The sequence below is a fragment of the Syngnathus scovelli genome, chromosome 19, assembly GCF_024217435.2.
Source record: "Syngnathus scovelli strain Florida chromosome 19, RoL_Ssco_1.2, whole genome shotgun sequence".
In the NCBI taxonomy this organism is placed as follows: domain Eukaryota; kingdom Metazoa; phylum Chordata; class Actinopteri; order Syngnathiformes; family Syngnathidae; genus Syngnathus; species Syngnathus scovelli.
This window is the reverse complement of record NC_090865.1, coordinates 6,573,012-6,587,334: the sequence shown is the minus strand read 5'-3', so window position 1 is coordinate 6,587,334 and position 14,323 is coordinate 6,573,012. Positions and strand designations below refer to the sequence as shown.

General features: G+C 54.9%; 2 protein-coding genes across 2 annotated transcripts in view; both read left to right on the top strand.

The window, feature by feature from the left end:
- Nucleotides 1–651: 651 nt before the first annotated feature.
- Nucleotides 652–7,930, top strand: LOC125986859 (protein shisa-7). The gene is made up of 8 exons (XM_049750772.2): nucleotides 652–958; nucleotides 2,336–3,565; nucleotides 3,829–4,071; nucleotides 4,161–4,277; nucleotides 4,343–4,467; nucleotides 5,060–5,275; nucleotides 5,385–5,775; nucleotides 5,842–7,930. The coding sequence occupies exons 2-8, from the start codon at nucleotides 3,252–3,254 to the stop codon at nucleotides 6,185–6,187; spliced, it is 1,752 nt and encodes a 583-aa protein (XP_049606729.1). The 5' UTR covers nucleotides 652–958; nucleotides 2,336–3,251; the 3' UTR covers nucleotides 6,188–7,930.
- Nucleotides 7,931–9,322: 1,392 nt separating this feature from the next.
- The window catches only part of znf865 (zinc finger protein 865), a 6,412-nt gene continuing 1,411 nt past the window's right edge, over nucleotides 9,323–14,323 (top strand). Inside the window, exons 1-3 of the mRNA XM_049750767.1 lie at nucleotides 9,323–9,767; nucleotides 10,053–10,160; nucleotides 10,628–14,323. The exon at nucleotides 10,628–14,323 is cut by the window's right edge and continues 1,411 nt beyond it. Coding sequence (XP_049606724.1) covers nucleotides 10,760–14,323 — 3,564 coding nt within the window. The 5' untranslated portion in view covers nucleotides 9,323–9,767; nucleotides 10,053–10,160; nucleotides 10,628–10,759. The remainder of the gene's footprint in view (nucleotides 9,768–10,052; nucleotides 10,161–10,627) is intronic.

Below are 14,323 nucleotides of genomic sequence, written 5' to 3'. Positions count from 1 at the left end.
CAGGAGGATGGCTAGCGGGTCAAACGTGGGCCGGATGGCCGCCTGCGCTTCCACCTGCGCTCTCATGTCGTCACAACGCTGCTAAGAAAATACTCCCTTAGCCAACTTCACTACATTTTCCAGGTACGTGCAGACATTTGCTCTTGAATTGAGGACAACTTTTTTCAGTTACGCCTACTAACATCTTTGGGTAGAAAGGCAGGAAAAACAAAACGATTGGTAATTAACATGTCGGATGAGCGGGCCGCCACCGTCGTCATGGTAACTGATGACAGCTTTTTGGGTCTTGCAAAAAAGTGCCTTTTTGTGATGGCTATCAAATGACGGGCTCGTCATTTGTGCTCAACGTTACATGTTGTTGATTGATTGATTGACATGATTGGCTTGTAAACGAACATTTTATTGTGGCAAAAGAAATTGTCTTGCCTTCAGATAATTGCTGCATGTTGAGTGGCCAACGAATGCTTTTTTCCCATTGGCTGCCTTTGCAATTTGAAAATTATATTCCATGTGTTCTTTTTTTTTTTTTTAGATGATATACATTATACGGTATTTTTTTCTAACGGAGTCCAGGTTGTTAGTGTGGCTAATGTGTTTGACTCGAACAAGTCGATGATTGTGTCCTTTTGCTTTCCCCCAGGACGCGTCCCGGCCAATCAGTTCGCAGCCCGACAAGAGCTTGCGCGCTGATTGGCCGATTGGCGCCACTTGAACAAGTCGAACGTGGGCAAAAAAAAAAAAAAAAAAAAAAAAAAACAAGCTGCGAGGCGGCGGACGGACGGACGAGAGGTGCAGCGGCGGGCAGAAAGCCGTCCGGACCGCACTGCACGAGTGTGCACCGAACCACCTGCTTTTTATACGTTCTGTTTTGTTTATTTTCTTCCAAGAGGTTTGCACGACAAATGGACGGCACAACCTCGACGCAGTTTCTTCCACGCGCCACGCTTCAACACGACAGGTGCGTACGTACGTCTCTTCAATGACACCTGTCACCCCCCCCCCCCCCCCCCCCCCCCGGGCTACTCTGCCATGCAGCAAACGGGTGAGGAGATGTAACATAATGTCTTAGCTTGGTGCAAAAAAACAAAAAAAAAAAAAAACGGGTGCGGTAGGGGAGAGAATGTTTTTTTTTTTTTTTTTTGGGGGGGGGGGGGGTGATTGTGCTGCTGCAGTGTTGCAGCCATACGCGCGCAGAGCGCCTTTTTTCGTGCACGCGCGAACGCCGCCTCGGCACAATGCAACAAACCTCCATCTTGGCTCAATACTGCAGACGCACACATGCAGGACGCGCGCACCTTGTAAGGGTCTGTGTGCACGCGCATAGAGAGACAAAAGACAGACGTACTGCCGCACGCATACGTTCACACGCACACACTTAACTTGCACTGCACGTGAATGCAGCATGCTGCAAAACAATTGCTTGATCACCTCGTCTCTCGACAGCTGCTGCTTGTGTGTGCGCGTGCCCGTGTGTTATGGGATGAAATGAGGTGCCTCCAGCTGCCCGTTGGTCATGTGCACCTAAACTCATCGTAACATCCATGATAATGATGTGACGCTTACACACACACATACAGACAAACACCTACAACCGCAATATTGTTTTGTGTTAGCATGTTAGCTTGATTTGAATAGCAAGGTGTCCCACAGGTGAGAATGGCAGTGCGAGCGACCAGTCCAGGGTGATCTCTCGCTCCAAGTCAGCTGGGATAGGCTCCGGTTGACCCTTGACCCTTGAGGAGAGCCAGGGAAAAGTGACAAATTCTTTGGTGTGCTGTTTCTGTCTTGAATTATATCATTACTTGATGACAGATATAATGAGGTCATCTATAGAAATCATTTATTGCCATTTACATTCGAAAGACAGCGTGAACAGTTGCTGCATTTATAGTCTCACCCCTCCTTTGACTTTGCTGGTCACTGGTTGTTGTAGTTGTATGCCTAACTTCTTTTATTTTGATAGTCATCACAAGGCAGGAGCGAGCGTTGGCGAGGACGTGCACGTTGTTTTTTTTGCGCCCACGTCGGAGTCGAGTCAAGAAGCGGCCAGCCGCCCGCGCGGCGTGGGCGGGTCAAGTGCATTGTGGGAAATGCTGGGAATGCCGCAGCTAAACTGCAAAAATGAGCTCGATGATTTTGTCTTTTTTGGGTGCTGAACTTCTCCAAGCGTATCTTGAAGCACCGGCAGCAAAAAAACAATAGTTGCTGATGAATGATCTTGCGTGCATCCTGCCACCTGGTGGACCGGAGCCGTTTTGCGGCAATAAGAACAACTGATTTTCATCTTGATCTCGGAATGGTGCCATGTCACATAAATGCCATCTCTGTCTTGCAGTGCGGGGAGAAGGTGGAAGAGACCGTGAGCGCCCCGGAGAATTTACATATGTCCAAAAGCAAACTCCGGCGCCAAACTCACCGTCACATCAACAAGAAGCAGAAAAATTGTGATCTGAGCTTTGGCCACTTTGTCTAACCTCATCGGGGGACGGTGGAGCAGTCTTCCTCCTCCTGGTCTTCTTCCAGAGGCGGACTGGAATCCCTTTACACCCCAGCGCAGACCTGGCGTCCACCTGTGGATGAATCCATAAGCGCTCAGCCCCCGAGGCCGAAGCCTTGCAAGCCGCTTCCGGGCCACGCCCCTTCCCCCTCCTCTCGGCTGACGGATGAGTCCGGGCCCGTTCATGTCCGGTGTGCGGGCGGAAGCGCGCCGTCCCGTTCTGTTTTGCTGGCGCCAGCTCAATTCAGAGCAGAGACACTCGTCGCGCAAGGGCCACTTTCGCACTTAGGCCGCCCCTCCCGGAGGCCGCCCCTCCCCGAGGCCGCCCCTCCCCCTTCCACCAACCTCCACCTCTGGGGTTGCATCGGAACCGCCTCCACGCTCCTCCTCTCGGGTTCCGTGGCTCCCCGTGAGGCTTTCTATCTATCACGCATTTGCCTTGAGGTTCCTCCAGCTGCTGGTCATCCGCTTGCGGCTTGGCTTCCTCAACTTTTACTTGAAGCTAGCGCCGAAGCAAAGTTTACACACAACACTCGATGTTTACACTCCACCTCCTTCTGTCCATTTTGTGCTCCCGCTTGGACGGTGACGAGTTTACATTTCAAGGTGTTTAAACGGGCCGCCTAGCAACAAGCTGCGTTTACACGAACACACGTTGACGTTTACATTCAGGTGCCAGATCCAAACTTTGCTACTTTTTAGAAGTCATCCCGCAACACCCCGTTTTGTCTTTTTATAACGCATCAACACGACGATGAAAGCCACAATTTCAGCGGGGATATCTTGCTGCTCCCTGCTGCTTCTCTCCTGCCTTGCTGTTTCCACGGTAACTGCCGATAACGATGTCAGGAAGCCGCCTCCCGCCCTTCCGTCCGACAAGCGCGCCACCCTCTTCCTCCTCAGGGGCTACAAGGCGGCGGAGGACGACGACAGCCCCCCGCCACCCCTCAAGCCCCTCCCCCAGACCATGTTGCCCAGGAACGTGACTGCTGACGCCCTCAAGCCCCCGCTGGGCGCTGCCCAGGTGGCCCCGCCCCCCAGGCAGCTGGTCGATGTGGACGTGTGCAGGTAGGATATGGCAAGGTGTGGGACGCCGCCGCTTGTTTGCGGAGGCGTCCTCCTGTTGCCTAGCGACTGCTCAGTCGTGGCACGGCGGATGTTTGCCAAAGTGCCGAAAAAGCACATTAGCTCTTATTAGCTTAGAGATACAAGACTGGAATGTCACATGGCACGCATAATGATAACCACACGTATTTATGTTTGAATTCTCTGCTGTTGACGGAGCCCCGAGCGTGACTGGTCTTAAAGGTGCCGACTTTGCGCTTTTGCAGAGGCTACTTTGACGTGATGGGCCACTTTGACAGCACCTTCAACTGCTCCAAGGGAAGCTACATCTACTGCTGCGGCACCTGCCACTACCGCTTCTGCTGCGAGCACCAGCGCAACCGTCTGGACCAGGACTCCTGCACCAACTACAAGTCGCCTGACTGGGCCGAACCGCTGGTGCCCGTCACCGTGCTCGCCGACAACAAGCCCGACCCGGACTTTGAGACGCTCCGGCAGCAGAACAGCAGGTGGGTACGCACAGACGGACATCTGCGACCGGTCGCAACAGGACGGAACAGATTTATGCATCACGTGTTTTCTTGTGTGGTCCCGACAGCACGGCCTACGTGATCGGCGGCGTGATCTCCTTCACGCTGGTGGCGGCCGTGGGCGTGCGGATCGGCTTCGCCAAGGTGGCACGGCGTCCGCGCAACCGAGACGCCAACGTGCCGAGGTGAGATGCCGCTTCCGAAGCCAAAGGATCCCCTTTGGCTTACGGCGTCTGTCTGCTTGTGACAGGTCGTTGGTGGACATCCTGCGTCATCAGTCCAGTCCAGGAGACAGGAACAACATGTCGAGCGTCTCCGACGGACGCCTGCCCAAAAACGTCTACACGCCCGTCCTGCAGAGCAAGGACAACCGCAGTGAGTGGCCACTTGCGTCTTAATGTGCGCGTGTGATGTAATAAAAACAAGTGTCCAGGTTGCAAATGCGCGCAGGCAACCTCCGCACTGCTGCTCTTACATAAAAGTGTTCAGATCATTTTTGTCACTATTGATCGGACCGCAGCTCGATACTCGTGCTGCTTTTTGCAGTCGGCTTCGTCTCTTTGTTTGCAAAACAAGAATCGTAACACGAGCGTGCAATGTTTGTGATTGTTTGTTTGTGTTACTTTGTATGTTTGGATGTCAGTGTGTGGGTGCGTGTTGCGGAGTGCGCATGTGAGGGCCAGAGTGTGTTTCAGCGTGCGTGCATTGACGCCGAACACTCTCCGAGAGCCTAAGTGCGGAGATCTTTAGAGTGCCGATGCTCGCATCGCTCGGTCATTGCGTGTGCGTGGATGTACTGTTGGTTTGTCGCTGCGTGCGCACGAATGAGAGGTGGTGGGGGATGAGGGTTGCCAATACCAGATGAGAGCTGGCAATTGTGGGGCTTTTTTTTTTTTTTTTTTTTTTGCTGTCGGCAGGGAGACTACATGCAGCCATGTACTAACCCGTTTTTTTCGTGTGTCTCCAGAGCGAGGCGGGCGCATGAACAACATGAGCACACCACAACTGTCATCGGGCCCAAAACTCATCGGCAGCCACGGCGGCGTGATGGGCGGCGAGCTTTGGCGTGGCCCCAGTCACGCCTCCTTCTCACACTCCTTTCACAACCTGGCGCAGCTGCCGCCCTCCTACGAAGCCACCGTCAAGCCCGAAATCACCAGATACAGCTCGCTCAAGAAGCTCGGTGAGGTGGCCGCCAGCTCACTTTGTCTTTGTGGGTCCGGGAGTGTGCGCGCACCTTTTTCGCTTTTGCAATTGAAGGGCATGTCTGATTTTTTATTTTTTTGTCTCAGAGCGTGAGTGGGACGAGTATCCTGGCTACCGCTCGGCCAAGCGGCGCTCGACCAACGCGCCGCCGTCCTTCTACTCGTCGCAGCACCAGCTGCCGCTGGCGGGCGACTACGTGACGGGCTGGTCGCGGGGCACGCTGCCGCTTGACGGCTGGCGGCCCCGCCCCTACGAGCCCCCCTCCACACCTAACCCCTACCCGCTGCCCGCTCGCTACGTCGGAGACAGCTTTGGTTTGGAGCGGCCGCCACGCCGCGTTCGCTCGCAGGATCAGCTACTGGCGCTGGGCGAGGGTAACACACTGTCGCGCCTCCTCAACAGCCAGCAGCAGCGCTACTACAGAAACCCAATGGGGGCCGGCGGGAGGGGCGTCGACTCGCAGACGCTGCTACGCAGGTGACACGCCCACTCACTGACACGCAGAGTCAAAAATTTTATTAAGACTCCAACTAATGTCGGCAGGTCCCACGAGCGTCTCCTGATGTCCTCCGAGCGGCTTGAGGACCAGCTGCTGGCCATGGGCCTGATGGCGGAAGGGGCCGGCGGCGGCGCCGCCATGCCCACTGTAGGTCGCCTGAGCCACCAGCACAAGGCGCAGTCACAGCAGAACATCTGTGGTACTCCGTCCATGGAGCGCCACCACATGGTAAAGATGAACTCGCACCCCACGCCGGGCGGCTGGGAGAGCCGCCCGTCCGCCCGACGCGCCGCCTTCGCCGGCAAGCGGCAGAACACCTTGGAGCAACTCCACTTCATCCCGGGCGCCGGCGCCCTGAGGACTGCCAGTAAGAACGAGGTCACAGTGTGATCTTGGTGGAAGAATGCATTTGCATGACGCCGGTATGCCGTCCATGTTTGCCGAACGTAAGAAGAACACACACACGCACACATGCACACACACACACACACACACACACACGCGAGAAGTTTTAACGCAAAAGGTCGGAGAGCGTTTTTGCCTCTTATGGTGCCCAAAGGAGCCCAAAAGAGCAAGAAATCAGGACTGACCTTGTAAGACGGCCGGGAGCGGAAATCAAAGAAGGTGGGATGGAGGAGGAAAAGAATGGAAGGGAGCTCTCATTTGCGTTCTCCCTCATTCCAAGGTTTGTGAAAAAAGAAACTTCCTTATATCTTTGCCATCTCGTTGGACTTTGTAATGGCATTTTTTTAGCTTCCAAATCAAGTTTTGAGCTTTCAAAGCCATCCAAAAGTGACTTTGCGGAAGATGCTTTGAGATGCGAGCGTGGCTGCGGAACAAATGACTCGTATCGCGAGGCACAACTTTATTTTGGGCCTTTTTTTCAATTCAATTTTCGTCGGCACCTCGACTCGCGTAATTGCTCGTCTTCCCGACGGCACGTTGTGAATAGCCAAAAAGCTCGCCCGGGTTTTGGCCAACAGGCCCAGACTCGAGCCACATCCTGCAAAAATGCCGAGCGCCGAGACTCGGATGCTAATGACGCTAAGGGCTATACACGCGCAACAAGTGATGACCTTTGGGGGGGGGGGCACACGGTCCGCCTGTGGGTTTGCAAGACTTGCGTCTTTTCCAAGGCCAGTTTTGAAAGGCCGAGACCAAGGCGCTCCCATCTGGTTCCCATTTGCTGTTCGACCTTCTGCTCCACAAAGGCGAACAAAATTCCAAACGTATAATCCCACAAAATGGAGGAAAACTACATTTTCTAGAGCATGCCGGTAATTTTAAAACCAGGAAGTAGAAACAAGGATAGGATGACCATCACTTGGTGTGATGAAAGACTCTTATGGTGTCTGGAAGAGGGAGCCACTTTGCTTTCTTGAGTTTGATGATGTCGCTTGTTGTCATACGGCCCTCTGCCTGTTTTTGTTCTTTTGACAGGATGTGTGAAACAAGCGTTGCCCGAGCACAGCAATGGGCTTGATTTGTAAAATTGTGTCGGACGACGTGCCATTTTAACCCTTTAAACACAAAGCGCTGAGGGAAGGCCGTTGAATTGTTCCGCCATCCATCGTTTGAAAATGAGGTTGTTTCCTGCGGCAAAAAGAAAAAACTCAGCAGCTAAAAGAATCCAAAAGGGTGTCGTGGAGCAAGGCGTCAGATCTGGCCTCGCAAACGGCCGCCTTTGGGCTTGTGATGCACTGCAATAAACAGCCTTTGATTTGCTGATGTAGCCCATTCTCAACTCCAAAACGGATGATGTCACATTGATGATGTCATAGCGTGCGTTACTCCTCCTTGGGAGGCCGAGCCTCAGCAATTTTGCGAAAAGTGTCAAAAGAGGATCAATCACTGTTATCATCGACCAAAGTCACTTGAGCCCTCTTATTTGTCCTCCTCAGAAAACCCGAAAAGACATCTCGGTGAATCGCGCACTCGTGTGCGTGGAAATCACGGCCATATAATCTTTGTAAGTTTCTCTGCATACCTCAAATTGTAAATGACTATTTAGGACATCACGTCCAATGTTGTCCTTACGGGACAAAGAAAGACCTCACAGCCCCCCCCCCCCCCCTTTCTTCTTTGTACAAATCATTATGTTTGACAATGGAAAATAAATCCTTTCAAAACTTTGTTCTCATCTTCTTCAATTCATCCTATTTGTCTGGCCCAGCTGACTTTGGGTGAGGGACAGCCTCGGCCAGACCCGGGCAAAATATGGCCCTTTGTGCGTCTCTGTCCGGCCCGCAATCATAAATTACATTTGATTACAACTTAATAAATAAATAAATGAAAATCAGTGTCGTACATGCAATACAACTGTTTCGCTTTTATTTTGAAAGGCTTCGCACTTCCGTTTAGCGTGCGTGCATGTGAGCTGTGCGTGAACAGCGCGAAGTAATGCTGCCCTCAAAATGTGTGCTGACGCGAAGAAAAGAAAAGTTGACGAGTGCCGTGTTTTCAACAAGACACGGACTGCTAAGTATTTCTTTACAGAACTGAAAGGTAAAGCCGTGTGCCTGGTTTGTGGCACACAGGTCGCTGTGTTTGAAGAATATAATTTGAGTCGCCACTACACGACCAAGCATGAGGAAAAATACAGAAATCTGTCTAATAAAGAGCGCGCAACAGAGGCTGATGCATTGCTAGCAAAACTGCAAGCCCACAGAGATGCAGCGGCCAGGAACAAGTTTTGTCATTTCCCGCAAAATTGCTAGAAAAAGTAAGCCGTTCACTGACGGAGAGTTTATTAAGGAGTGCTTATTGGACTCTGTTGCACTGATATGCCCGGAGGAAAAGAGCGCATTTGAGAATGTGTTACTCTGCCGCCGTACCGTAACAAGGCGGGTTGAGGACACATTGATGTTTCTATAAATGTGTTGTAATTCACAGTTTGAGGAAAAGTTAAAGAAGTTAAGAATAAATTGTACTGATTAATGATTTTTTTTATTTGACCTATACACCACAATTTCACATAGCCTAATATAAATATAAACAGAATAATTGTAGTCTTCTAATTACCAGTACCAGCTATTTAAAATAAATAGATTTAAAAAAATTTAGTGCATATTACAATGGAATGAAGTTGAGCAGGTTTATATTATCGTTGGTGTGGCCCTCTGACATAACTCAGGTTTTTCATGTGGCCCCTTGTAAAAATTAATTGCCCACCCCCGGCCTAGGCCCTGGATTGGTCACCGGGGAGACTGGTCAATTTCAGGGGACATATGGGTAGGAGGTCATCAAGCTCTCGCCTAGATCCCATCAACAAAACATGTTGGGGGCCATCCAAAAGGGAATGCTTCACATGCCAAGACTGGACAAACAATGGACTGGTCTCCAGCAACAGAGCGGTCACCACTTCATGTAGAACCCAGAATTACAACATTAAACACATGCACACAAAACAAACGGCTCGTGTCAAGTGCAAGCCACACAATCACACGCATGTCGAGTAAAAGTCAAGAATTGATTTATTGCTATGAAGCGGCACGCACGCGCGCGCGGTGTCAACAAGCCCAACGTGCACGCGCGCCGTACCGACGAGTGGCGCACTATTTGGCAGGCGCGTGAAAGCGGGGCGGTGGTCGTGGCCGGACAACCGCGGCCTTGTTGTACCCGGGCCGGAACCAGCGCGCGTTCCGTACAGGAAGCGACCACTTCGGGGCTCCGACCCACCGAGAAGGTGGGGGGCGAGCGAGAGCGAGCGAGTACCGACGCGGGGTGGAGAGCCAGGCGAGCAGCCTCCCCCCCATCCCCGCACCCCCCACACCCGCCGCGGAGAGCAGGAGCACCTGAGGCAGCCAAAAGGTGGAAACGAGGCGGCGGTGACAATGGCGAGCGGGCCGCACCGGCTCCGACCATTCGCCAAACAGGCCTAGCTCAGCTCGGTTAGCTTAGCTTAGCTATCCCGGGCGGAACAAACCAGACGGCGCTTATGTTGGACCCGTTTTCACTCGAGCATTTGGAGGTGAGGATGCTGCTATTATTTGTATTTATTTATTGTGGTTGTTTTTTCTAACAAGTAAGTACTTTTTGTCTTTAAGGTTACCTCGTCCGTTAGCATTGAGCTAGTCAGAAGCTAGCCTCTTGGCTAAACTGTTAGCATCGCAGATTGTCCACTTTTACTCTCGGTTTCTTTGCTTTTTTCTACTCATTCCGCGGAGTTGTACGTTTATTAACTGAGCCGGCACGTAATCTGTCCATATAACTGGCCGTCCGTACACTCATGTTGTTCTGTTTGGTCCACGCTTAGCTCGCTGCCCGCTTGCTGATGGAGGCGACTCCAACAAGCTGAGAGCTGAGCCAAGTCGTCACCCCCAAAATCAAGCTCGGTCACCCCCTGCCGAGCGTCACAAAGCAGGTAAGACACACGCACATGCCTGCGGAGAGTCATAGTTGTGTTGATGTCAGCAACAACAAGCAAAATAACAAAAGATGCTAACTAAATAGCGATGCTGTCAGTGATGCTAGTTTGAGTGACAGCTTGCCGTGATTGACAGTGGCTGAGTCTGTTTCATCCTGTGGTTGTTGTCACGTCTTATCAAAGTGAGAGACTTGCAAGCGTCGGATTTGAATTCTCATTTGGATTTGTTTGTGCATTTGAAACCACAGGTTTTAAATGAAGGGATGGAAATTAAGATGCGTGTGGTCCAAATCACTGAATAATTGGTACAGTTTGCTTGATTGATTATGAAAGAAAATGTTAGTGACGGCCCAAATTTAGATTTGTCTGTTGCCGTAACGTGATTTTGCTTGTCCCACATCGGACTTGCGGAGGGAGGATGGCATTCTACCACACAACCCCATTGACTCTTCTCCATCTTGCAGGACCCCAAAGGCGGGCAGGACCACGTTTTTCCACCCAGACGGTCTCCTCGCCGGCATAAATGAGAAATTGATCTGTGGAGAAGCGTGGACTATTCTGACCCCGGTACCTCTGGGCCCTGGCTGGCTTGGGAGATGTTCCAGTTCAGCAAGTACCCCATGGAGATCCTGGAGATGCTGAGCGGCCACCAGGCGCATCAGTTCAAGGGTTTGGGCTTGGACCGTCAGCTGAGCCACCAGCAGCAGGTGCAGCTTCAGCATCAGCAGCAGCTTCAGCAGCAGCACCAGGCGCCTGCAGACACGTCCGGTGGTCTGCTGTCTGGCCTCGGCCTGGGGAGCTTGCCCGCCTCCCGCGGCAACGCCTTTGCCGACTCTTCCTCCCTCTTCGCCAAGATGAGCGCCCCTCCCACATCCATCTCGCACCAGAGTCAGTCGTCATCTTCGTCAACATCGTCGTCGAGTCACAGCTCCAGGAAGTCAAGCAAGCTAAGCGGCGGGGGCGGCGGCTCCTCGTCGGGCTATCCTCAGTTCCTGCGACCTTTCCATCCGGCCGAAGCGGCGCTAGCACAGGAGCAGCTGCATTCGGGAATGGGACGCTTTGACTTTGGGGGCAGCGCCGCCACCGGCGGGGCTGGGGTCCTCCCGGCCCCACCGCCTCCACCTCTGCATCCCGGTCTGTCGGTGCCGCAGCCCTCCTCTGGACCCTCGTCTTCCTCCTCATCTACCTCCACCTCCGCGTCTGCCTCCGGCAACCCCCCCGGTGGCACGCCGGTGCCCCTCGTGGGGCACCAGTCGGACCCCCGCAGCCTCCACCAGCAGTTCAGCTGCATGCTGGCAGCCAACCAGTACTTCCTTTCGGGAGTCCCCGCCAATAGTGGCCTGGAGCAGTTCCTGGTCCAGCAGGGGACTCACAACCACTTGGGTCTGGGTCTTGGCCAGGGCTCCGCCGAGTCCAACTCGTCCTTGGCCCCTCCCCCTGCCCTGCACTCCTCCCACGGCCACTCGGCATCGCAAGCTCCGCAGCAGCAGCAGCAACAACTGACTCCACACGCCTTATCTCACCCCCATGGTCACACGCACCACCCCCACCCGTTGCACCCGGCCCCCCAGCCGGCTCCCCTGGGGGGATTTGATTTTCAGAGCATTCCCGTCCTGTCGTCCAATCAGATTGCTTCCCTCATGCAGCAGGAGGCGGGCCTCCCCCTGCCCCTGCCCCTTCACTTGTCTCTCCCCAAAGACGACGGCACCAAATCGGGGGAGGCCTCTTCCGGTGGCAGTGGCGGTAGCCGGCGAAAAAAAGCCATGGCGGGATACCTGCCGCAAAGGAAGGCGGAGACTCATGCTCACGGCAGTTCTGGCAGCCATCGGCACAATTCATCAGCTTCGGGTCTGGCGGGAGGGGCTTCCGGAGGCGTCGAGATGAGCGAGCGGCAGCAATCGTCTCTGCTCTCGTCGCCATCACAACACCCGTCGTCTTCCGCCGTCTCCTCCTCCTCGTCATCCTCGTCTGCCCCGTCCGCTTCTGCTTCTGTGCCGGAAGACGGCGACCGGCAAGGGCCCAAATCCAGAGAAAAGCGCAGTCGGAGCGAAACGGGCCAAGCCGAAGCCGAATCCTTCTACCACTGCGGAGAGTGCGGGAAAGCCTTCACGCATCTCTCCAGCTTGCGGCGGCACCTACGCAGCCATGGCCTGACGCCTGACGCCCATGGCAGGAGGTCTAACCACACGTCGCCGAGCCCCGAGAGGATCTTCTGCTGTGGTGACTGCGGGAAGAAATTCAAGAAACGCGGGCACCTGATCCAACACAGCGTCACGCACTCTGAGAACCGCCCCTTCATCTGCAACATTTGCCAAAAGTCCTTCAACCGGCGCGAGTCACTCACCCGCCATGAGAAGATCCACGACGAGAAGCCCTTCCGCTGCCCGGCCTGCGGACGCTGCTTCCGCGAGAGCACCTCCCTTCTCAACCACGCCGCCTCGGGTTCCTGCGGAAAACCTCCCCGGAGCTCCAAGAACCGCAGCACCGCCGGAGGCTCAGCCGGCAACACGGGCGGTGGTGGAAAAATGCGTCATTCGGATCACAACGCCGTCATTCTTGACGATAAATACGCTGGCGACTACTCGAGAAACCGCTACCCCGGCCAGGTGTCCTATGACGACGACTACAGACGTTCGCAGGCGTCATCGCTCTACTCGCCGGACGCCGCGCTCGCCGGGGACATGAGCAACCCGACCCTTCGGAAGGCCCCTTTAGCGCCGACCCTTCACCCGCACCCGCAGAGTCAGCAGCCGCCACCGCACCACCACCACCAGCAGCAGCCGACACCGCACCTTCCTCTCTCCTCTCTGTTGGACGATTCTGAGGATGAGGTCACCAGCAGCGCCATGTCGGCGATTGCCGCCGCTGCCGCCGCCTCCTGCGACATCAACACGGAAGGCAGGGACGGAGAAAGAAGGGACATCATCGGGGGGCTGCTGGGGGGCTTGGGATTCGGTAACCTGGGCGGGCCGACGTCCTCGCCGGGTATCAACGGCTCCACCGTGCCCTTGTCGCACCACGGCCAGCCGCAAGCCAAGCCCCGGCGGCCCCGCAAACCCAGAGAGAAGAGAGACCCTGACGGCCTCGTCAGGAGGCGACGGAGTCCGGCGCCGCCCGGCGATGGCTCGGAGCGACCGTACGGCTGTCAGCTGTGCGGCAAGCGCTTCAGGCGGGCCGAGACGCTGCGTCGCCACAATCGGGTCCACACGGGCGAGAAGCCGCATGCCTGCGACATCTGTGGCAAAATGTTCCGGGAACCTTTCCACCTCACCAAACATCTGACTGTGCACTCGGGCCAGAAGAACTACAAGTGCAACCTGTGCGGGAAAATGTTTGCCTATGCCCAGAGCCTCGTCAGACATGGCAAGCTGCACCGCAGAGGTGAGATCGACAACCAGGGCAGAAGAATCAAAGGAGCCGCCGCTGCCGCCGCCATTGGCCAAGTGGCCAACCAGGGAACCTCAGACTTCTTCTCGTCTTGCCCGCAAGAGGACAAGTCTCCCACGTCCGGGACCCCTTCGCAGAGGCTCTACACCTGCACCGTGTGCTGGAAATCCTTCCGCCATTATTTCCACCTGACGGCGCACCAGCAGACGGTACACGGTGGTGGCGCGGGCCTGGAGAAGTCCTTTCGCTGCCAGGTTTGCGGCAAGTCTTTTGCCTACTCCAACAGCCTGGTGCGCCACAAGCTCTCGCAGCACGGCATCGACCGCAACGGCCAACGGGTGGAGCAGTTGCACACGCCCAGCTACTCGCCCGCCTTCTACGACGCCGGCTATGGCGCCTCGGCTCACGCGCAACACCTGAGCGGCTCCGCTCCCGCGCCGCCGCCCGCGCCGGAGCAAGTGTCCCAGCAGCCGTTTCACTACCGCCCCAGAAAACAGCCGGAGGCGAGCGGAAAAGTGCGCAAGAAGAAGAAACGGGTGGTGATCCACAGCATCATGCGGGACGGCAAGTTGGTGGGCGTGCCGCTCAGCAGGGAAACGCGCAGGAAGCTGTTGCTCCTGAGGAAGAGGCGGGGCCGAATGCTGGCCCAAATTAACAAGAAGAAGCTCCTGGCGCAGCTGAGGGTGCGCGGCGGACTGTTGGCAGTCAAGTCCTGGTCCGGGGGTGCAGTCAAAGTCAGCGGGCTGCTGTCCATGGATGTGGCCATCAAGCGC

What these genes read in the sequence shown, in the direction of transcription:
- LOC125986859 (XM_049750772.2), top strand. Translation starts at nt 3,252, where the DNA reads ATGAAAGCCACAATTTCAGCGGGGATATCTTGCTGCTCCCTGCTGCTT. An exon ending in GTCGATGTGGACGTGTGCAG is followed by an intron (nt 3,566 to 3,828) that starts GTAGGATATGGC and finishes GCGCTTTTGCAG; the next exon opens with AGGCTACTTTGACGTGATGG. An exon ending in CAGCTCGCTCAAGAAGCTCG is followed by an intron (nt 5,276 to 5,384) that starts GTGAGGTGGCCG and finishes TTTTTGTCTCAG; the next exon opens with AGCGTGAGTGGGACGAGTAT.